Source organism: Gopherus evgoodei, chromosome 22, assembly GCF_007399415.2.
Source record: "Gopherus evgoodei ecotype Sinaloan lineage chromosome 22, rGopEvg1_v1.p, whole genome shotgun sequence".
Classification (NCBI taxonomy): Eukaryota; Metazoa; Chordata; order Testudines; family Testudinidae; genus Gopherus; species Gopherus evgoodei.
The window spans coordinates 8,838,430-8,861,872 of NC_044343.1; the positions used below are offsets into that span (position 1 = coordinate 8,838,430).

The window sequence follows — 23,443 nt, forward strand, 5'->3', positions numbered from 1 at the left end:
GCCCCGCTCTGCTTCTCTCCCTCCAAGGCTTGTGGCGCCAAACAACTGATTGGCACTGTAAGCCTGGGAGGCAGGAGAAGCCAAGTGGCGACAGCGTGCTCAGGGAGGAGGCAGAGCAGAGGTAAGCTGGGGTGGGGAGCTGCCACGGGAGGTGGAAAGCTGCCACAGGGCATGTGGAGGGGGGTGCAAGGTGGAAGTTTCACCTAGGCCGTGAAACATCCTTGCACCCGCCCTGGCCCCCGCCACGTCCCTTGGAAGAGAAAATCTGTTCTAGTCCTAAAGCAGCAATGGGCTAGTCACCCGAAGGGTCTTAGGCCGGCAGTGCACGTTTAGGTGCCTAGAAAATCACTGGGATTCACAGAGCCCAAGTTCGGGGTCTGAGTTCCCTATACAATGAATGGGGAGAGCCAGGTGCCTCAGAATGGAAATCACAAAAGCCAGAGCTCCAGGAGGCTCCTTGCCCAAGCTAGCTAGAGAGAGGTGTCCCGCCCTGCCCCTCTCATGGAGATAGGTTCCTTTTTCTGCCTGGGATTCTCAGCCACAAGATGGTGGGGTGGGGTGGGCTGGGGTGGGGGGCTCCCTTATAACTTTGAACGCAGTGGGTAGCATACTCAGCTGGGATGTGGGAACCCCCTGTTTCCAGTGCCCCTTCACTGGAGGAGGAGAAGGAGGAGGGATCTGCCACCCCTCAGGTGAGCACAGGTGTAGTTTGATTTCTATATTTGGAGGGGGGGCGGTTCCAGTGAGGCAAACAGGGCTGTGTGTGTGGGAGGGCGTTACAAATTCCATGCCTGCCCCCAGGGGGCGCCATTTCAGATTGGGGGACGACGACACACACAACTTTAACGGGGATTCCAGGGGCTATTTAGGCAACTGAAAACTTTAGTGTTTTCGTAGATAATAACTTAGAAATATCTGACGGGAGCATTGTATCGAATTCCTATGTCAAGAAAGAAAATTAAATAAATATTAGACCCACTCAGCTCTAATACTAACATGGTCTGACTTCTTGTGGCAAGACACTTATGAGACACTGGTTAGGTTTAAAATGGTAACGTCTATTCTTACCCAGTTTCGGAGTGGCAGCCGCGTTAGTCTGTATCAGCAAAAACAATGAAGAGTCCTTGTGACACCTCAGAGACTAACCAATGTATTTGGGCATAAGCTTTTGTGGGCTAGAACCCACTTCATCAGATACATGGAGTGGAAAAAAAAACAGTAGCAGGTATATATACAGAGTGCATGAAAAGATGGGAGTTGCCTTAGCAAGTGGTGGTGGGGGAAGGTGTCAGTGCTAACGAGACAATTCAATTAAAGTGGAAGTGACTCTGTGTTTTCTTGTTTATGGACCCCCTAGTCTGTATATGCTGCATCTTTGTCTTCATATATAACAACTTGGGGCAGGTTGCCAAGTGTGAACATGGCAATCAGGAATGAATGACCAGTGAGTGTAATGAGGAAGCAAACCCAACAGCTCCTCCTGCTGGGGCCCATTCGGCACTGCAGGCTGGCTTTCCCAGTGCATTGCTTTGAAAGAGTCCCTGGTGCCTCATGGGAGATGTGGAATGATACCTGGGGAGAAACAATTCTGCTGACTTTGTCCCCTTTTCGCTCAGCAGGATGGATCCATGCCCCCGGGACTTGTCGTGCTCAGCAATTTTCTGCTGCTTCATCTGCACTTTAAATTCCACCCCCTATAGATGGGGTCTCAGTCCTCTGTATGCATCCAGTCCTAACATACCTTACGTGGGCGCCGAAGAGCCAAATCAGCGTTCAGCTTTGGGGCTGAGTCTCAAGTACACTAAGGTTCCTTTGTATTGTTTTGGTGGTGCCTTAAGCTGGGTGTATAGTGCAATGGACAATCATGGAAATAATCTGCCCACAGAGGGCGTTCCTCACCTTCTGTCTATCATCTGGTAGCATTTCTTCAGCCAGCCCAGGCCCGGCATCCTCCGACGTGGTGTGGCTCCATTCAGGTACACGATCATGTAGTCCTCGGCCACCAGCAGCTCCAAGCTACTGATCACGTACCTATCGGGTGAAAATCCAAAGCAGCAATGGAGTGGGATTGCAGGGATTGAAGCTTCAATACATACAGCAGGGTTTCTTTGTTTATTTGTATATACCCTCTCTCCCAGCCCCACCATTTTTCAATCTATTCTGACTCTGTATTGTGACCCAGGTCGCTGTATTTGGCCAAAAGAAGGTTCAAAGGAACATTGTAACTGAAAATCTGACCTATCTATCCTTGTGGGTTTTGAGACTTGGAGAAGATGTTTCAAATCCACCGTGACGCACCTTTGCAGGAGCCATGGAGGGGTAAGCTTAGGTGGGGCCTAGAGATCAGGAACGGTGGTCCATACATTTATGTCCATAAGGTCCTTTGCACAGCAGTAGCCTCAGATGGATAATTTCTACTGTGGACATGCATTTATTGCTGGCCAGCATACGGGCGCACCTTAATGCTATATATGAAGCCACTTTGAAGTATCTGTCTTGGGTCAGAATTTGGACCATTGGGCATGTAAGAAGACACTGAGGACATCAGGTCATCCAGTAGTATTCAGCCAGATACACAGCAGCACCCTGTACAACTGGCATGGATTCCATCTTGCCTCGTTTCCCAGTTGAGGTGCTCCATGTAAAGTCCCAGTGAGTGCCACAGATTCTGAGGTTACCCAGGGACCTGGGACACTTTATGCCTCCCCTCCGTCATGCAACTTGGCATAGTAACTTACAAGAAGAGGTTCTCCATGATGTAATGGTAGTCAGCTAGATTGCTGTCTGGGAGATAGCAGGCAGCAAAGACAATGATAGCATTGAGACCTTCTCCGTAGTACCCTAATGGAGAGAGAGACAGACAGCATGGCCACTTAAGTGAGACAGAGACAAGAGGTCAAAACGGAAAACAATGAAGTGCTTCTGCAGCCAGGTCCGTGCTTATGCTGTGTTGTGGGACACCACCCCATCCCCAGAGAGGTCCTGACCTTGCACAGAACTCCCACTGAGCTACATGCAGGAGGAACTAGGCAGGATCACGGCCGGGGAGAGATGAAATGCAACATTCGCTTTGTTGTATTAGTTTATAAAGCTCCTGTTGTTGTAGCAGCTCAGGGCTTATTTGTGAATAACTAAGGTTTGCAGAGTGCCACGAAGCTGTGCAGATTAGGATTTTGGCAAATTCCCAAGGAAATTGAGTTCCAGAGGTAGAGGCCATTGACTGAGAGAGCCCAACTTATGAGCCAGTCCAGGAAAATTTTACCTAGGGGATGAAAACAACGGCCTCCCAGGTGATATTAACGTGCTCTGTCAGGCCCCATATTCGGAATGGTCAGCTCATTGTTCAGTCTTTGGATATAGACCAGTCTTTGTATTTGGGAGAAATATGGTCTGATGTCAAAGCACAGGACAAGGAACGATATTCCTGGTTGTACCATTGACTCGTTGCTAACCACGAATTTTCAAAAGCGGCCATGATGTCTGGTGCCTTAGTATTTGGGTATCCAATCTGAGATACCAGGGTCTGGTTTTCAGAGCTGCTTAGATTCTGCAGCTGCAGTGGACTTCAGTGTAAGCTGAAGGTGTCCTGCACATCTGAGAAAGACCAGACCCGGGATCTCTTGCTGCATCAGTTCCTGTATGCTGTCTATTATGTAGCTAGGTGTTTTTGGGTGACATACAGAGCTGGGTAGAAAATGGTTTTCCCATCCCTGGAAGATTTTTGATATTTTATCCTGTCCTAGGATGAAAAATCAAAATCTTGAAAATTTTTGCAAATGAAAAATCAACAAGACCTCCAATTCAGGTCAATCAAAACATCTGCTTTCAATCTTTTAAAAATTTGTTTTACATGGACTACGAATTAACTTAAATTTTGAAACAAATAGTCATTTTGGACCAAATGAGGGAAACTTTTTGCTTTGAAAAGGTCAAAACAGAATGGTTTGACAATTTCAAAACTTTTTTTCCCCAAACATTTTTCCAAACAGGCAGTGCATTGAAACTGGCCCTTTCCTGCAAAGGGAAAGGGCCAGTTTTTCATCGGAAAAAAGTTGAGTTAAAATAATCCCAATCAGATTTAGTGATGTGAATGTTGCCGTGTTGAGTGGGATAGCTACCGTGTATGATATGGGGAACCGGCTCTCCTTACTGATGGCCAAGACAACCAGTTGCTCGTGGGTGGCGGGTATCAAAGGCCAGGGGAGGCTGTGTGGCCTTGTGTGGCCCTGCCCATGTTCCGCCCCCAGGCTCCCTCCTGCTTCCCAGAGCTCTGCAGCTCTTCCTCCATGGCCCCGGGCTCTGGTCTGGGGCTAATGGAGGCTGGCCTGTGGCCAGGGACTCCGGGCGGCTGGAGCTGGTGCACATGCTTTCCTGCCCGCCCAGCACTCTGGGTTTGGGGGGGCTGGGGGCTGAGCCACCTGCTCAGTGCTGGGGGGTTCTGGGCTCCGGCAGGGGAAGTGGGAGAGGAGGGGTGGGGCCTCGGCCACAAGGGTCAGGGCGGAGCTAGCCTCCCTGAGCCTGTGGTTCACCTGCTGCCTATGCAGTTGCTACATCTCTTCCTGCCCTATCATCCCAAGAAGCAATATTTTATAAGGAAGGCCAACAGGCCAGTGCATTTCTGAGGCACCATGGTCTTCCCAAACCTCACCTCCATGTGTCACCACTTTCATGTAGGGTTTGATCATCTGCAGGTCAATGCGGTGTTCCTGCTCCCCAATGATAACCGTCCTCCACAGTCTCCCATTGGTAGCGCTACCATCTTCCACCACCCCGTCCCCAAAGAGGTCTGCGCTGTTTCCGGGCATGTTCTTGGCTGTGGCCACCGGTGTATCATCTGGAAGAGGGAAAGTGAAAGCTCTGGTAAGCTTCTCCTTGAGACTGGACAGAGGTCTACGGTGCTTATCTAGGCTGTGCTGTAACAAATGGCTGGTCAGGGGACAGGGAGGGATAGCTCAGTGGTTTGAGCATTGCCCTCCTAAATCCAGGGTTTTGAGTTCAATCCTTGCGGGGGCCATTTAGGGAACTGGGGTAGAAATTTGTCTGGGGATTGGTCCTGCTTTGAGCAGGGGGTTGGACTAGCTGAGGTCCCTTCCAACCCTGATATTTTATGATTTACACTGAAAACTTACATCAGCATAGCTGTGTCTCTTCAGGTGTGAAAACCCCCTTCCTCACAGCAACACAGTTCAGACGACATTCAGAATGCATGCCTTAAGAATACAAGCTGGAGTCTCAGTGTGCTCTCCATGCAGGACAATAAGAGACCGTAACACCCACAAACTGAGAATCTGCCACCTCAGGATGGGATGCAGAGATAAAATTTCTAGACACCATTAATGATGGCCAACTGAAGCAGCTAAGCCTGGAGCCCACAACGGGAGAGGCAATTCTTGCTTTAGTCCTAAGCAGTGCACAGGATCTGCTCCAAGAAGTGACCATAGCTGACCCACTCAGTAATAGCGACGATGGTGTAATTAAATTTAACATCCTGGTAACTCCATTGACTTCACCGGAGGCTGACAATTGACTACAGCTGAGGCTGTGCCATACCGTCAGCCTTGAACATACTGAGGGCAAACGGTATACAACGGAGCTACGTGTCACAGCTAGGGAACAGCAGAGTCAAAAGAAAGAGGGTTGAAGTTAACCCAAGACAAGCCCCAAGTCCTAGCAAAATCCACCCCACACTGGCCTTTTACCTTCCCACTCCAGTTCATTCCCGTTGCCCAGGAACTCCAGGGAGTCCGTCTCATCCGGGGTTTCGATGTCATCCACATTGATGTCCAGGTCATCGGGCGTGTCCAGGAAGTCATCGGACAGCATGGAACCCTCACTTTGGTCCAGGGAAATGTTGATTTCAGGGGCTATGAGCGTCTTGCGCTTCCGATGAGCTCCGTTAAAGTTCAAACTGTTAGGGGGAGCTGCAAGGGAAGAGGAAAGTAAGCATCAGCTTGTCCTGATCATCCACCCTTGCAGCAAGACTTTGCTTTGCCCGATCCTTGCATCTGTGCAGCAGCCTTACAGCCCTGTGCAGTCAGTCATTTTATCCCCATTTTAAAGGGGGGTTAAACTGAGGCACAGAAATGTTAAGCACGTGTCCAAGCCAAGAGAGTGAGTCAGTGGCAAGAGTCAGGAGTAGAAGGCAGGTGCCCTGACTCACAGCTCTCTGTTCCAATGAGGTCCCTGCACACTGCAAAATACAGCCCTTCTTCTGAAGTGCTTACAGAGTCATTCCTCCCTGAGTCGGGCAGGTTACTGAGACTGAACTTTCTCTGGGTCCAGCGTCTCTGTTCAGTTAATAATACTTAGCATTAACATAGTGCTAACTAATTGATCTTCACAAGCCCCCATGAGACAGGTCAGAATCATTATCACTATCTTACAGATGGGGAAACTGAGGCACAGAGGCCCTAGCTATACCAAGCAGGAAACTGTGGCTGAAAACTCTATTAAAATATAAATAACCATAAGAATAGACCAATTTGGGGCCTAACGATGCTAGAACCCTTATTTGCGCCTAGTTAAGAGCCTGATAATTGTGTGCATGATTTGGTCTCTGGAACCCTTGCTATGGCTGATCGGTGATGGTGATTTGCTGCCATCACATAGGAGGCCGCATGGGACAGTGAATTAAATGTATGGTTGTGACGAAGGAATTCCTGAGTGCTCATTCTGGCTCTGCCACTGACTTCCAGGTAGGGCCTTAGCCCAGTCACTTGTTCTCTCAATCCTATCTATGATGCTAAACACACTTCTCTTATCTTAGGGGAAGTCTACCCTCAATAGCCAACCACAATGACAGCTGCAGAGCTCAAAGCATGGGGGTGAACAGAACAACTTTTCCTTCACGGATAAACAAACCAGAGAGGGAACAAACATGTTTGGGGCCACTAATGCAACCATCTTTTTGTGCCGTGTTTGTGCAGCACCTAGCATAATGTACAGCATCCAGTCCTGGCCCAGGACTAGGCTCTGAGCTGCCCCAGCAATGCAAAGAATAGATATTAATAAGGATTGCTCCTTAGGGTTCTTATTCTCTCCCTATTAAACAAGTGCTAAATAATATTCTGGCGGCTCCGTTCGTGGAGCGGGTGGAGCCGTTGTATCTGCTCTGTTTTTCAGGAGTCCAGGTGCCCAGCAAAGCTCGATCAAATAATTGTGATGAACGTTCTGGTCTGAACTCTGTTCTGAGCAAAGTGAAGGATGGCAGCAATTGCTCAGCTTCTCAATGAGCCTCTGGCTTTTCAAAGTCTTCCGACTGCTTTGCAGCAACTCACTGAGGCTGCAGGCACAGCCGGGTCGCAGGCTGGCTGCCAGCCGGATGGACGCCATGGGGCATCCCACTCAAGGAAGCTGAGAGCAATGGGACATAATTTGAAGGGGCTGAACACCCCCAATTCCAATAGGAGTCCATGGGAGTGCTCAGCACTGCAAAAATGCCCGTTTCCCCAGCTTGTTGTGACTCTGCAACACACTCAAATGGTTCTTGGTTTCGTCCCCCAGGCAAGATTTTTTGCCGAGACTTGAAGGGAATTTGTTCTCTCTCTTCTCTAACCACGGCCTGCTGCCCACGGGGCTCAACAAAATACCCTCTTCGAAGCCCAACGAGGCAAGGCTGATACTTACTGGATGCGTTCTCATCTGCGGGGCTGCCCAGGGAGTCCATTCCTGTCTCTTCTGGGAGGGGTCTGCAAGCCAGCCAGAGCAAAGGGTCCAGGAGGCAAAGAAAGCACAATTAGCAGAGATGCCATTATTAAAGTCCATTCATCCCAGCTCCCTGGGCTTCGTAACGACTATCTTTAAGTATATTGGGCCCATCGTATTTATCGAATTCAAGGTACAACATCATTTAAAAATCCATCAGGAAGACGTCCCCCACCCTAATACCAAATAGGACAGGACCAGTTATCCTCAAGGCAATGCCTCCTCCCATCCAACTTCCTAGCAAAAGAGATCAATTCCCAACGGATGCAAAGGAATAGAGGGGAAAATGGGTCATAGGTTTAAAAAGCTCTGGAGCAAGCCACAAAATGGACAAGAAGAGACCAGCCAAAGAAGATAGGATCTGCCATGTATCCAGAATAAGCAGGCAGCGAAGGACCCCAGGGAAGAGAGTCTTTCAATGCAAAGAGCTCTGGATTGAGAAAGATTGAGCCCGAAACTGGTTCATCTAAGGATGGAGAACAGTAGATCTATCCTGGCCAACTCTAATTGCTGGGCAGGGATGTAGGGTCAGAAGAGGCCTTCAGCTCGGAGTATGAGGAGCTTTAGAAGATAATACTTGATCCTGAGCTACGAAGCTGTTGCTCGGCTGGCTTTGCGCCCCTGACCTTGTACACATGGGCAGACGGTGCTGCCCACAATGGAGTGAGAGATCGATAGCGTTGTCGCTGCGCTGGTGAGCATTTCAACCAGACGCAATAGTTGAGTTGGGTCCATCCCATTTGGAATAGACTGGGCATAACCTAATCAACTGCCATTTATTTCTATAGCATTTTGCGTTCCAAGGTACTTTAGGAACTATCTATATGAACACACATACTTACACACACACATCACATCACATCCCCACTGAAATGCAGCCACTTCTGGGGTGCGAGGCAGCAGCCAGACATACTGCTGCCACTCAGCAAGAAGAGTGGACATTTGAGCCAAGGGCAACAAGGCAAACTCTCTTTTACCCCCCCAAAGCGCCAAAAGACGTCCTCACTCTCCCTTATTAAACTGTATGAAACCCACAGATGGGATGTTGACGGAGAGGTGAGTCTAGCAGAGCTGCTGAACCTGGACAACCTGTTCCCTCCCCTGCTTGGTGGATTCTTGTTTAGTCATTCTCACTATTGCAAGGCACCTTACACTCTTGTTACCTTGGCCGCCCAGATGAGGCTCCTCTCTGAATCTAATAATAATAATGAATAATAAAGTATTCACATAAGAGACCCAGTCATGGGCCAGGGCCCCATTGTGCTCGGCAAACACAGAACAAACAGATGGTCCATGCCCCAAGGAGCTTCCAATCAAAGGATAAGAGAAGACACAGCAGATGGAGACAGTGCGATGGAGGAACACAAGGAAACAGTGGGACCAGCATGGTAAGTCGTGGGTTTAGCGCAGCAGCAGCCGGGCTGTTGTCAAGTTTTACGCATTGCAAAGTGCATTGACGTGTTCTCTTGGGTTTTCATTTAAAGTTTCTGGTTTGGATTTAACCCTTCCCCTGCTGTGTCCGCAGCCCAGACAGCATGGCCCTGTGTGCGCCCCTTGACAGCCGGAAGGGGAAATGGACTAAAGACAACGCCCCGCTGATGCCTTGGAGCTCAGCTACTCGATGGGCTGCACTCACTGCTCAGAGCAGGTGGATTTGGCTGCTGCATTCACCCACCCTGGCCTTCCCTGAAGGAGTCCCCAACCTTCCTGTGTCCTGCCAAGAACTGTAAAGTGAACAGACTCTGGGCATGTCAGCACCCACCCAGGGCCGGTCAGCTGGGGCCTGATTTCATACTTCTGCTCAAAGAAGGTGGGGGAAAAATTTATCCCATGGCCCACTTTGCAATTTTTCTACCCACAAATCTGCAGGTCACACCTCAGCCCTAATCTGCAACATACCCCGGCAACTGCCTTTTACTCGTTCTCTTCAAGGCACATGGGTGGTGGGTGGAGCCACCTTCGGGGAGGGAGTCCTGACTCTGCCCCTTATGCCTGCCGCCCTCCCTCTCCCCGCAGCCAGAGCCCCATGCCCCATACGCCCCCCATGCCCGGAGGAGCCCTGAGTTCCAACCCCTTGGCTGGAGGAGCCCCTAGCCCCACCTGCCCAGAAGAATCCTGGGCCAGCTGCAGCCACGCTGTATCGTCCCTCCCTAAACCCCAAGCTGCCCTGGGAAAAGGGTCTGGAAGAAACTTTTGCTATGCCCCAGGCAGGTTCCGGGCAGCTGAAGAGACAGGATTTGCTACACAATCCAGAGACATTACTGAGGAGCCCAGGAAGCTGAATAGCACATACCGCCTCCTCAGCCACCCCCGGAACCGGCCTGGGGCATAATACATCAAAAACTTCCCCCCCAAGCCCCACAACCGGGGGTCTGGTGGCACAGCCTCCCCTGGCCTATTATACCTGCCACCCTTGTCAAGGTACCTTGCAGATATTAACTAACGAACCCTTTCAGTATTATTGTGGCCTTTATATGGGTGGGGAAACCGATGCCGAGGTTCGGTGATTGGGGCAAAGGGAGTCTGTGGCCTTAAAACTCAGGAGAACTGGGCACCTCCATGCTATGCTCTGTCTCAAGCCTCTCCCATTTCTATCCTGGCCCACCCTTGTGCAGAAACTGATGATTCCCAACTCCCCCACCAAAAAAGCTGCAGTGGTTTTGTAATACACACAAATAGGACCCAGGCACACTGTATCGTTTCCCTACACAAGAATTTACAGCCATATCTCGGGGAGCAAAAGGCCAGGGTGCTCGCTCACTGAGCAATACCATAGCCCCTGGTCACAGCTCCAGAGGCAGCTTCTGACTTTCTGCTGGGCCGTAAACCTCCCTTTTCTGCAAGATGGTTGCTGCTAGCCGGAGGTTTCAGCCATGCCAGTGTAACGGAAAGCTTTGCTTTTAGATGCAAGGGCCAGGGCCAGATTCTGCACTCAGTCACACGGGTGCAAGTCCTGCATCATTTCAAGGAGGCCCGTGGATCTACCCAGGGGTAAATGAGATCAGAATCTGGCCCACACTTTGCATATGTTAAGCAACACGTCTCGCCCACGTCCACTTGTAGTCTGCCCAGCTGAGCTCCGTAGGCTCTCTCTGGCGCGTGAATGATGTATGTTATTCTGACATCCAGCACGCTGTGCAAAACGTCAGGCTGCGTTCCTTCTGCCTGGTGCCTAATAACCCGAACTAGAACTTGCATTCCACTATCCAGGGCTTGCTAGGGGCTGCGGTGTGAAGATTTGCGAGTTCAGGGACGGAGGCCCCCCGAGAACAGGCCAGTCTCAGAGCAACCCTGTGCAAGGGGGAAAGACTGCACATGCCCTACAAAACTAGAGAGATTGCCTTTTGCACTGACACACCACCACAACCATCAAATGAAACTGTATAAATATTCAGATGAAGGGATAATCTCCTTGGAGCCAGGTTGTTGGATATTAATGAGTGCACGAGTTCTGATTAAAGGCACATTGGCCCTGCCTCTAAAAGATACACACACACACACACAAAGTCTTTCTCTCTCTCTTTCCCTGGTTGGTTCTGTGACTGGTCTAACCCTCTGATGCCTGACACAGTCGGGTAATGCACCGTCAAAAAAAAAAAAAAGCCATCTGGCTTGGGTATATCAAAATACCAGCTGCCGTGGGGCTCAGGGGGTTATGACGCTGATGTGGGATTTCAGATTCTTTTCATTTAGCAATAGTATCTGTCTAAAAGTCAGAGGTACGGGGTCTTCCTTGCCTTTCCAAAGGATGCTTAGACTGCTGTCTCCCATTTCCTAGAGTAAGTCTGCCCTTGGATTTTCCTTCCCACACAGCTAGCTTAAGAATCTTTCCCTTTTCCAGAGTTTCCTGAATAAAGCAGCTTTTCTAAGGGTCATGGGCCACCGTTTTGCTCCATACTGATCATCTGCTGGCCAGTTTCACCCTATGAGGCACCTGCTCTCAGGCAGCAAACAGCCTGCGCCTCTGCTGTGATTAGATGGATGCTAGAGACACAGTGAGCATGCTCCTGCATCCACCCTCTCGCATCACTACAGCATCACTGCAGGACCAGAGTCACACAAACAGCTGAGACATGCTGGAGCTAGAAGCGTAAACCTTCAGGGAGCTCTAGGGAAGAGGGGGAGGAGTCTCTTCTTGCTGGTGCAACTTAGGTTATTCTCAGCCTGGGTGACAGAGCTCAGCCTAGTCGTGCAACGGTGGGTACCAACCCTTTGCTACCAGGGAACAGGAAAGTCACCCCAAGAAGCAGCTGGCTCTGGGGAAAGTTCACATTCTGCCCTTGGCCAGGCGCTGAATTCGCTTCACCCAGAGGGGATCTTTGTAGGGACAGCCTGCACCTTCGGAGCCAGAGGGGCTAATGGCAGCTGAGCAAATACAGTTGTTCAGCACATCATCCAGCAGAGAGATACGGGCTGGAAGGCAAGATGGAAGGGACAGCCTTTGTGATTTGAATGTGAAAATACCTTTAAATAAATTCTCCAACCCCAGCTAAATTCTGCCAGTCCAGCGGGGGCTCCTGTGTCAAGTGACAGTTCTTGGTTAGGACTGATTTACATTAAAGGTCTTTCCCTGTTTAATCCCTATGCAGGAGGCTGGAGTGTGGTCTAGCGGCTAGGCCAGAGGTGCCTGGTATTCAAGGCACCTGGGCTGAGTTCACAATGCCGCCACTGATTTGCTGCGTGGCCTAGGGTACATCACCTCAGCTATTTGTGCTTCCGTTTCCTATTCTGCACAATGGGAATAAAGGCTATCGACCCTCCTTGAGATGGAGGGGGGAAACCCAACAGAAATGCTATGTTATTATGAGAAGATAGTGAATTTGCTGAAGAAAATGGGGCTTTGTGGCTCCTGCATAGACATAGCAGTGTGACCTAGTGGCTAGTGCACTGGACCGGGACTCAGGAGACGCGGGCCTGTTGGTCGCGGTGTTTGTACAGCACCAAGCACAATGGGGGAGGGGCGGCAGGGTCTGAGCTCAGTTGGGATCCTAGTTCCTCTAGATGCTTCTGTCATAGAAATAAAAAGAACGTTTGGGGAAGTCACGACTGCTGTCCAGCCTTGCGGCAGATCCCCGGCTCAGGGCCAACTTTGCCATTTTGCCCCTCCCTGGAATAAGCGAGGGGTGTTCCCATCTTCTAGCAACACAAAGACCTGGCTGAGTCTCGTTCTTGTGCTCGGGGAGGACGCAGAGTGAACAAAACCTAGCGGGGTACAGTGGGCTGCAGACAGAGGTGCTTGGATGAGCCCTGCAGCTGGAACTTGCATGAACAGAGCCAAGCGAATCATCCAACAAGGAGGACAGGAGACCTCTGACTACAGTGGTTGGCCTTGCCAAGGTAGCGGACTTAACAGGCCGAATTACACAGCGGGCCCACTGTCCTATGAACACAGGGTGGCTGTAGCCTCGGCAGCAGCAATTCCGCTGCAGCTGGGAAGAGAGGCTCGCTGCTTGAAAGGCGTCCTCACAGCATTCAGGCAGCACCGCTCCACCCCATTCATCGGCACCAGCTGCACGCTGTGTCCCGAGAGATACGCACGGGTGTAGCGAGGTGCTGGGTACATGCTGAAGCCTGGAGCTGGGAGAGATGGGTTCTGTGCTAGGGGCCGGAGGCAAAAATTCAGATCGGGCGCGACTCGGAGCAGATGCAACTCCATCTTTCTCTATATGGCTGGCTGACAGCTCGGTGGGGGAGCAGTTAGGACCTGATTCTGCAACTCATCACGGTGTCGTGTTGCAGTTACTCACCCAAGTAGTCCCATTGACTTCAATCGCCTCATTGGGGCTGCTCTCTTGAGTAAGTACTTGCAGAATTGCTTTCTTTGAGGACCCACTCCCTGCATCTTAGACCAGAGAAGGAGGCACGTCCACCTGGCTAACTATCACATGACCACCAGGCCCCTCACTCTGGTATCTGAGTGCCCAAGGAGGTGTGAGTGTGATGCGAGATTATTGCCATGCAAATATTTTAAAAAGGGCCGTGAGCCATCCTTGCAAAATCCCTGCTTTCTGAATGACAGTTTGCCTGAGCTTTGTCAGACTCAGGTGTCCTATTGCTCCCTAGTACCATTTTCCCTGGCCTTTAGCTGCAGCGTTACCAGAACAGACCTGGGGAAGTCCTCGTCCTGCCACTCCTCCTTCACCTCCACGTTCTCCATCCGCAGCGTGGCTTCGGTGGTGCCCATCGCGCTCGGGGGGAGACTCTGGCCACACTAGGTTTCACCTGCCAAGGGGCTTGGTCTGGAACAGGAGACACAACTGTATGGCAACAGGCTGAATGCTGAGCGTAAAGCTACAGCCTTCAGGATCTGCAGCCCACTCTCAGGAGCTTGGGAGTCCGGGGTTTTGGTTCTGATCTGTTCCAACATCAGAAGCTATTTGGAAAATATTGCTCCAGATGTGGGTCAGGGGTGAGGGGAGTCTTCAGTCTTCAGGATTGAACAAAGACTGTGAATGGCTTGCCAATTACAGAACCAGTTTCTCCTTTCTTGGTTTTCACACCTCAACTGCTAGAACAGGGCCTCATCCTCCCTGATTGAACTGACCTCGTTATCTCTAGCTTGCTTGCTAGCACACATATATATACCTGCCCCTGAATATTTCCATTACATGCATCTGAGGAAGTGGGTATTCACCCACGAAAGCTCATGCTCCAAAACGTCTGTTAGTCTATAAGGTGCCACAGGATTCTTTGCTGCTTTTTCAGATCTGATGTGACTCTCTAGACTTTCTACATAAAACACAGTGGCTTTATAAAAGCATGTGCCAGTGAGCCCCTGGGCATGGTGTTTTGGGGCTACTGACACCCCTGGATAAAAACAAATCAACTGGCCCTGGAGCATAGGCTCCGTATAAAATGCGACCGCAGCAAATGGCCTATCGCTTACCCTTTGAGATGCTAGTTCTGAGCAGAGCCATTGCAGCAAACCACAGGGACCCAGCATGCTCTGTTCTGTGGCATGCAGGCTTACCTTTCAGATTTGATTCTGCCGTACTACTAATAATTGACGTTAACCAACACGCTGGCCAATGGACATTCAGTACGGGTTTAAAGGATAACAATACAAGATTACTTTCAGGTTATGTGGCAGTGACACCTGTTTCTATGTTGCTGTCTCCTGTGGATGTTAATCTCTTCTGTTGCACAGAGAAATTTCTGGGTGATGTTCTATATTGCCACCCAGCTAACCCCCCCACCCCCCACACTGAGAGAGGAAGAGAGGGGTCTATGAGGAAGGACTTCTGTGAGGAAGATGCTGGCTCTCCTTCACTCAGGAGATACACGTATTAGCCTTCTGCCATTCATCACTTGTCTGGGGTCCCATTTTTATAAAAACGCCATATAGGGACATGACTGCGTATGGGCCTTGGCTCTGCGCCCGCTTCCATGTGGTTTATACTGACATAACTCCATTCACTTCAGTGCAGTCACTAGTGCAAGGAAAGGCCGAATCAGGACCAATGGGGCCAGGTTCTCATTTATATTCAGGCCTTTGGCAGTGCTAAGGGGTCTCAGAGTGACCGTGACTGTGGCTGACTCTCGCTTGGTGACCTCTTTATGCTTCCGGCCAAGGAGACTCATGCCCATCGTATCTAGGGCCTGGCCGTATATATTCCTTGCACGCCTGAAGCTTGAAATGCAGTCAGCAGGAATTTAGGGCGTGCAAGGATTCAGGATCAGGACTGCATGTTGTCAGATCCTTTAGCAAGGCCTCATACACTCCTCTGGATTCTATTCCCATTGATCTCAATAGCAGCTGAATTTAAAGGGAGCAGGAGCAGGCCCAGTGTCAGAGCTGAATAACTGACCAGGGCTGCCCGGGGGGTGGTGGGGGCGAGTGGGGCAATTTGCCCCGGATCCCACAGGGACCCCCACAAGAATACAGTATTCTATAGTATTGCAATTTTTTTTTATGGAAGAGGTCCCCAAAATTGCTTTGCCCCAGGCCCCCTCAATCCTCTGGGCAGCCCTGTAACCGACATGACACACCTGTACATAAGCACGGTCAGCATGAAAGGCACATGAATGTTCAGGCTGAATCCAATGGATCCAATGTGCATGAGATGTCTGTGTATTTAGAGGTTGGCCAAATAGTAACACATTCTTAAAACAACGGGCCAGATCCCAGCCTCAATTACATCAGCGTCAAGCCTGAGTGACCCCACTAAAGCCAGTGTTGCTCCTCCGGCCCACTCGATGCTGTTTGAGAGAGCCGGTGCGGTTCTGAGGGCCTTTCTAAAGAGGGCCTCCATGATGATGGATAAGCAGGAGACGCAGTTCTGTCTGCACGCTGCTTTAAGGTGGTAAAACTCTATGGATCACCGAGGAAATGCGGTGTTCGGATTTACTGTGGACATTGTTGGAGGTAGGAGCCAGCCCTGAAGGAGGCTGGCAGAGTGCTGTGTGGCGAAGGGTTACTGCTTTCTCCCCACCCTCCCTCTCTCTGTGCGGCGCTTCCTGCATTACATATTTGTCTTTATCCATTGCCGGATGCGCTGCCTGGGAAAGGAGCGTATTGGTGCTGAGGGATGATTTCCTAGCATGTAGGAACCAGCCATGCCCCAGCACTGATGCAGATCCCCCTTCCACAATCCCTTCAAAGCATGACAGAGGCAAAAACACTCCAAAAACTGGACCCAGTGTCTTCATCATCAACCCTTTCCCCAGCAGAACGGACGCACGGGTGGTGCCTTGTACTTACCCTCTGAGGGTCTCTTCTTGCTACTGATGAACAAAGAATCTCTCTCCTGTATTCCAGTTGGGCATTCCTCCTTCTGTAGCAGGGGGCTCCTTAGGACGTCCAGGATTGGAATAAAAATACCGCTCGGCAAGGCTGTCGCAGCCGGGGAACGAGGAGCTGCATCAGCGCTGGCCTTCAGTGCAGGAGCTGGCAATTTGCTTTGAAAATGGATGGCAGTTATTTGTATTCTCTTAACACGGCCAGGGCCACTGCTGCCTTCCTCGGAGGTATTCGATTATTTGCAGCTCACAGTTAGCTAAGCCCCTGCTCCCTTAAGACAGCTAATTGCAGTGCTTTTGTGTGCCGGGAAGGGAGGGAGGGGGTGGGTGGAGAGCTAGCAGCATAAAGCACCCCCTTTTCAGTGCCGCGTTGCCTCTGATTGGATAGAGGACAGCAAATGTCTCCCTTGGCATCCTGAGCATCCTCAGCCCCTGGCAGGATCCGGCCCAGGAAGAGAGGGGCGGGGAGAGAGCTGTTTAATATAGAACATCATTGGCTAAGGAAAGGCAAAGGCGAAGTGGTCCAAGCCAGGTTCTCTGTCCCCAGCCTAACAATGCGCCCTCTTCCCCCCAGCATCTCTCTGCACCTGGAACAGAGGGGCTGTCCCTGCTGCTGGGAGCTGGAGTGTGGGTGGCTAGGAGTGCCACGGGGGAAGTGCAGACCCCCAGAAGGCTTTGGGGGAGCTGAAAAGAATCGGCTCTGCGGAAGGGGGAGGATGGAAGGCAGGTCTGTGCAGATGCCCACAAAAGGGTGGGTCTAGGGTGTCCAAACCCCACTGGCAATGGGAAGCAGGTGCCCGATTCCCTTAGGCGCCTATGAAAATCCCTGCTTCAGCCAGGTTTTTGGAAACTTTCCTCAGGCTTCCAGGAAAATGCGGTTTTGAACGCCAGGTGTTACTGCTGAGGCACACCCGTCCGCTGATGAATTATTATTATTATTAATGATTTGTCTCACCATTGGGCCTAGGAGTGCCGGTCACAGGACCAGGTCCCCTTATGCCAGGGGCTGCAAAGGCACAGGACAAGAAGATCATCTCTTCCCCACAGCTAATAGATTGGCTCCCAGCTACTTGCATCCAGCACATCAAGTAAAGCTTTGTAGTCTTTGAGATCATCTATTCTGCCCCTCTTTCCTTACTCAATCCTCTAGCTAGATGATATAATACTCTGATGGACCTACTGAGCAAATCCGTCCCCCAGCCCCATCCTTGCACATTAGGAGGGGTTGTTGGGTGACATGCCAAAGACGGGTTGGGCAGGGCTCCGCATTACTTAGTCACACCTATTCCCTCCTTTTCTTGCGCTGGTTTGGTGCCAACCCCATCATGCACAGCCCTGGAGTCCATGTTGATTCTGCTGGATTGTGGGCTTCCAGCTGCCCTTCTGCTGATGGAGAGTTGCCAGGATGAGGTGGAGGCTTTGGGGCAGGATCTTACCGGCGATCACGATTGAATGGCTTTGCAGGAGGAGCGTGTCTTGAAGAGCGAAGTGAGGGAGGAGGAGGAGGGGGTGGTTGGTCACTTGAGAAGCAGGAGTCCTTTGATGTGTCTTTGCTCTTCACACAACATTAAGCGTAAATCTTAACTACAGCCGACCTGGGTTCCAACTACAAACACTAACTGCAGTATATACAAACATACACACCTCCGTTACACATACGCATCCTTGCCCTGTTAGGTTTTGGTGGCTTCTGCAGGAGAAGACAAGGAAGCTCCCACACTATTTAAAGGCATACTACCCAGTTCCTAGTCCCTACACTTTCCAAGACCAAGCTGGGACAATGAGCGAAGGGTCACTTTAGAACATGATAGCTCAGATATTGCTGATCAAAGTGGGTGTGGGAATATCCAGCGGAGAGGAACATTTCGGTGTTTTCCTCTGTTTTGTTTTGCACGAGAAACATTTTCCTCTTTTGCAGTTTTGTGGCAATCGAAGCCTCATGCAAAGCTTATGAATGCCATCTACTGGCTCTTGCTCCATAACTATTGTCTCTGGGTGCTTCTTGCTCAGGCTTCTTATCAGTCTGGTCATGTTGCTAAAATATGTGATCCTGGATTTAATCACTCCCACCTTGTTTGCTGTGCCAATTTTTTTAATCCCTTCTTTGGTGAGACGATGGATTCATTCTCTTTTCATGTTGTCGTGTGTGAAAAAAGATTGAGCAATTTTAAGAACATAAGAACAGCCGTACTGGGTCAGACCAAAGGTCCATCTAGCCCAGTATCTGTCTACCGACAGTGGCCAATGCCAGGTGCCCCAGAGGGAGTGAAGCCTAACAGGCAATGATCAAGTGATCTCTCTCCTGCCATCCATCTCCATCCTCTGACAAACAGAGGCTAGGGACACCATTCCTTACCCATCCTGGCTAATAGCCATTTATGGACTTCACCACCATGAATGTATCCAGTTCTCTTTAAACCTATTATAGTCCCAGCCTTCACAACCTCCTCAGGCAAGGAGTTCCACAAGTTGACTGTGCCTGCTTGAAGAAGAACTTCCTTTTATTTGTTTTAAACTTGCTGCCCATTAATTTCATTGGTGGCCCCTAGTTCTTGTATTATGGGAATAAGTAAATGACTTTTCCTTATCCCCTTTCTCCACATCACTCATGATTTTATAGACCTCTATCATATCTTCCCTTAGTCTCCTCTTTCCAAGCTGAAGAGTCCTAGCCTCTTTAATCTTTCCTTATATGGGACCCTCTCCAAACCAGTAATAGTTTTAGTTGCCCTTTTCTGAATCTTTTCTAGTGCCAGTATATCTTTTTGAGGTGAGGAGACCACATTTGTACGCAGTATTCAAGATGTGGTGTACCATGAATTTATATAAGGGCAATAATATATTCTCATCTTATTCTCTATCTCCTTTTTAATGATTCCTAATATCCTGTTTGCTTTTTGACCGCCTCTGCACACTGTGTGGACATCTTCAGAGAACTCTCCACAATGACGCCAAGATCTTTTTCCTGACTCGTTGTAGCTAAATTAGCCCCCATCATATTGTATGTACAGCTGGGGTTATTTTTTCCAATGTGCATTACTTTACATTTATCCCCATTACATTTCTTTGCCATTTGTTGCCCAATCACTTAGTTTTGTGAGATCTTTTGAAGCTCTTCACAATCTGTTTTCTACAATTTTCTTTTAAGCCTTTTCATTTCTCCTGGTCATTATTTCAGGCCCTGATTCTGCAAATACTTATGCAAGTGCTTACTTTTAACTCGCATGACTAGCCCCATTGACCTTGATGAGACTCCTCCTGTGAGTAATGTTCCATACATGCACCGGTGTTTGCAGGACCGGGGCTTTAGTATAGCTGAGAACTGGAGACCCAGGTTTTGTTAATTTCTGTCTCTCTCTCAGATACTTATCTGGCCTCCATCACTATAGCACCTGAGCATCTCACAATCTTTAGTCTCACAACACCCCTGGGAGGTAGGGCAGCGCTATTCTCGTTGTACAGAAGCACTGATTTTACATTGATAGAATGATGTCAGTTAAGGCTGTGATTTTTTTCCTGATATACCATTACAACCACTAATGTGGATGCAGTTATACTGGTATAAAAGCGCCTTATACAGGTATAGCTTTCTTTAGAGGAATAAGTTATACTGGTATGACAGCGTGAACTGTCACATCGGAGAGAACCCACCCCCCGAAGCAGCTGACTCCCATTAACCAATCTTCTCAGAGGCTGCTGGGAGTGGGCGGAGTCTGGGCCCTATATAAGCCAGACCCTGATCCTTCCAGCTAGGGAGGAGGTAGCGATATTAATAATCAAGAAGGCTGGAGGACAACAGCACCAGAGAGGGGCAGGAGGCCAGGTGATCACCCCGGGGGAAAGGTACTGGGTCTGGGAAAAGTTGGGCACAGGCTCTCCGGGAAGTTTTGGACTTGCCTGAGAAGTAAGAAAACTGATGTGGAAATGGGACTAAAGGCTTTGGGTGTAGATGCTGATTGATTGTAAGGCCTCAGGGTGGCCCTGTCTTGATTTCCCTCTCCTGGTCACTTGCTGTTGTAGGAGCAGCAGTGATCTGTATGCTCTGTATAACTCTGCTATGTATAACCTTATGCTCAAAAGATCTATTACACTCCCCCCACCCCCTGTCTCCTCTCTCTTTCTGAATACCTGTGAAGGTGCTTTCCTCCTCCCCCTCCCTCCTGGAATGCTTGTGGGATGAATGGGCTTCTTAAGCAGCTGGAAGATCAGAAGAGCTTCCAAGTAGACAAGGTGTTTGGGACTCTAATTAGGCAGCACTCACACCCCAATGCATGGACACAGCTGAGGTGGAGTGTGACCAGCCAGACACGGCCAAGTCATCTCTAGTCGCAGGCCCTGAGGAGCAGGTCTGTAAAAGGGGAAGGGGGCATGTGCTCGGCAGGGCACTCACAAGCTTGTACCTCCCGTGAAGGCCCTTCGCCTGAACCGCCTGGCCAGTGTTTGCCGCGTTGCAGTCCGTTGTGCCTCGGGAAGACTTACCTTCATCACACCATCCATTGCGGTGCTGGGGGTCGGGAGACACTTACCTTCAAGGATCCTGACATCTCTGGTGCTGTGCCTGTCCTGGGAGCACGGGTATGCAAGTGTGAGTGTGACACCCCTGCTTCTTCTTTTGAGCTTAGCTGTCAGTATAATAAACCTGCTGCTTTCTGCCAAACTCTGGTGGGTCATTAGTCCTCCCTAAACTTACTAGCTGGCCCAGTTTTGGACAACACTCACCAGGGCTGATCACCGGCATGCCTTCTTTACCATGTGCCTACCTCAGTTTCCCCTCTTGTCCTGGAGTCCCCAGTACCTCCAGCAAGTTTCCAAGCATAACTAGCTCTTTGTGGGGTTATCATATAAGTCCCCCCAACTGTAGTCCAGATTTCCCCAGCACAGTCCAACCAGCACAGTCAGTCTTTCAAAGCCTAACACCAAGGAAGGATCCAGCATCTCTCCCTACGCCTCTGGCTCTCATATATGGCTCTGGTGTCTTCCTCCTCCTCTTGCAGCTGGGGTACTTCTCTACCCTCTCTCCTTCCCAGGAGTGGCTCTAGCACTCACCCCTCCATCATTCCCCAGACTTCAGCCCTCTCTGGCATCAGCTCTCTGGCCCAGAGAGCCAGAAGGCATCTGCCTCTGCAGCGGCCAGCCTTCAGCCCTCTCTGGCCTGGGGCAGTCTGCAGGTGACCCTGTCCCCGACTGCCTGCCACTTTCACCAGCCTGATGTGGCTCCGCTACTCTGTCCGTGTCCTTCTCCGAGGGCGTCCCCGCCCTGACGGGCTCAGCCCAGCAATTCTGAGCTCTCTCTGCTCTTGGGACTCAACTGTCTCCCCATCTGAATTCTCTCTCTGTGTCCCCTCTACAGCCCAGGTGCCCGCTTTTAAGTCCAGTTGGAGTGAGCTGGTGAGTCGCAGGCACTCTGGCCTCGTCCCTTTAAAAGGGCCAGTCTCACCCTGTGACAGTGATGCATCCCTTTTATAAGTACTCCCACATTCTCACTGGCTTCTGAATTTCTTCTGAGGTGGTCAGCTCAGCATGGTGGCACTCGGTGTGGTGGGATCTAGGGCTTAGCCACAGGGCCAAGATACCTAATTAGCAACCACCTGCTGAACTCCCTGGGGCTGGTGAGAATCCACCAGTTCACAACTGGCGTAAGCACCTTTATACCAGTATAACTGTCCACCCTGGAGGATTGTACTGCTTTAGCTATGCTAGTAGAGTTAAAGAAGTATAACTCATGTGTGTAGACAGGCCTACATGATGTGCCCAAGGTCACACAGTTATGCCAGAGCTTCCTGGCTCTCCGGCACTGAGCCTGGAGCCTGAAAACCTTGGCAGTGCTGGCTATTAACTGAGGCAGAAGGGAGCCTCAAACATTGGCTCAAACTGGGGCTCTGCTGGCTTCCAAGCCCCCTCCCCCATTCACTCAGCATAGCTTGTTTTGGACACACCGCTGGTTCGGAAGCAAATTTTGGGGGGGGATTTTCCGCTTCGCAGGAAACTTCGAAAGAGCAAAATTTCCCGCAAAATGGAAACACACACACACACACCCCCCCCCCACAGAGAGGAAATCCTGCCTTTCAGAGAGCTCTACACACACCCCACACCCCATTTGGTCACCAAGCAAAACACCCGGTTCAGGTGCTAGCCTGGGACTTGGAAGACCATTCCCTAGGTACCATTTCCTGCTCGCTACAGACTTCCTGTATGATCCTGGGCAAGTCACTCAGCCTGCCTGTGCCTTAGTAAAATGGAGCTATTAGTGCATCCTTGCTTCCAATGCATGTTGTGGAGCATGTTGCGAAATGCTGGTAAAAACCACTATATAGGATAACACTACTTATAGGAATTATTATTATTTAGGAGCCTAAATAGCATCTTTCTGGGGACACAAAGCTCACTGCTCGCAGAGCAACTTGCTCCCGGTGCTCCTACTATCAGGCAAGACCGCAGGTGAACCAGGCAGAGGAAGAGAGAGAAGCAGTTATATTGGAAATATGGTCAGATGGACTGGTCTCTAAAGGAGCGTGGAAGTTTTACTACTCTGTCATGGCTGTGGAAGATGGTGATCAGCAACCTCTGCATTGGACTTGTTACTGGAAGAAGCAAAACCTTTAAAAAAAATCTGGTCCCTAGTCTCTGTGCCTCAGTTTCCCCTCTGTGGCACTGCCCATCTCCCAGGGAGTTTGTGAAGGTAACGGCCTTAAAGATTGTGAGGTGGCTCAGATACGCTGGTAATGGATTGTATAGATTTGTTTTTTTTTTTTTTTGCACAGACAACTAAAACCGTCTCTCTAAAGAGTTCTCTCCATTCCGATTAAGGGCTAGTTATTTAGTCTCCTTCAAGTGCTTTTGAGAGAGGTCAGAATTTCTGTTCTGTATGAGCGGTTGGATATTCTGGGGAGCAATACTGAATACTCAGTGTAACGTGCTTGGATGCTCTGCAAGGACGAGGCCCCCACACACTATGAATTATTTGGCTTTAATGAAGGTAAAGTGACACATTCGCAACAGG

The 23,443-nt window shown here is 50.1% G+C and overlaps 1 protein-coding gene across 2 annotated transcripts in view; it reads right to left on the reverse strand.

Annotated features, from left to right (window-relative positions):
* ATCAY (ATCAY kinesin light chain interacting caytaxin) overlaps positions 1 to 16,780 on the reverse strand; it is a 28,298-nt gene extending 11,518 nt beyond the window's left edge. The window contains exons 1-7 of one of the 2 annotated variants that reach the window (XM_030540686.1): positions 16,406 to 16,780; positions 13,812 to 13,943; positions 7,627 to 7,688; positions 5,700 to 5,921; positions 4,649 to 4,834; positions 2,739 to 2,841; positions 1,900 to 2,031 (exon numbers count right to left, since the gene is read on the reverse strand). In XM_030540686.1, coding sequence (XP_030396546.1) covers positions 1,900 to 2,031; positions 2,739 to 2,841; positions 4,649 to 4,834; positions 5,700 to 5,921; positions 7,627 to 7,688; positions 13,812 to 13,888 — 782 coding nt within the window. In that variant the 5' untranslated portion in view covers positions 13,889 to 13,943; positions 16,406 to 16,780. The remainder of the gene's footprint in view (positions 1 to 1,899; positions 2,032 to 2,738; positions 2,842 to 4,648; positions 4,835 to 5,699; positions 5,922 to 7,626; positions 7,689 to 13,811; positions 13,944 to 16,405) is intronic. The other variant, XM_030540685.1, reaches the window with a different exon arrangement.
* Positions 16,781 to 23,443: the final 6,663 nt, after the last annotated feature.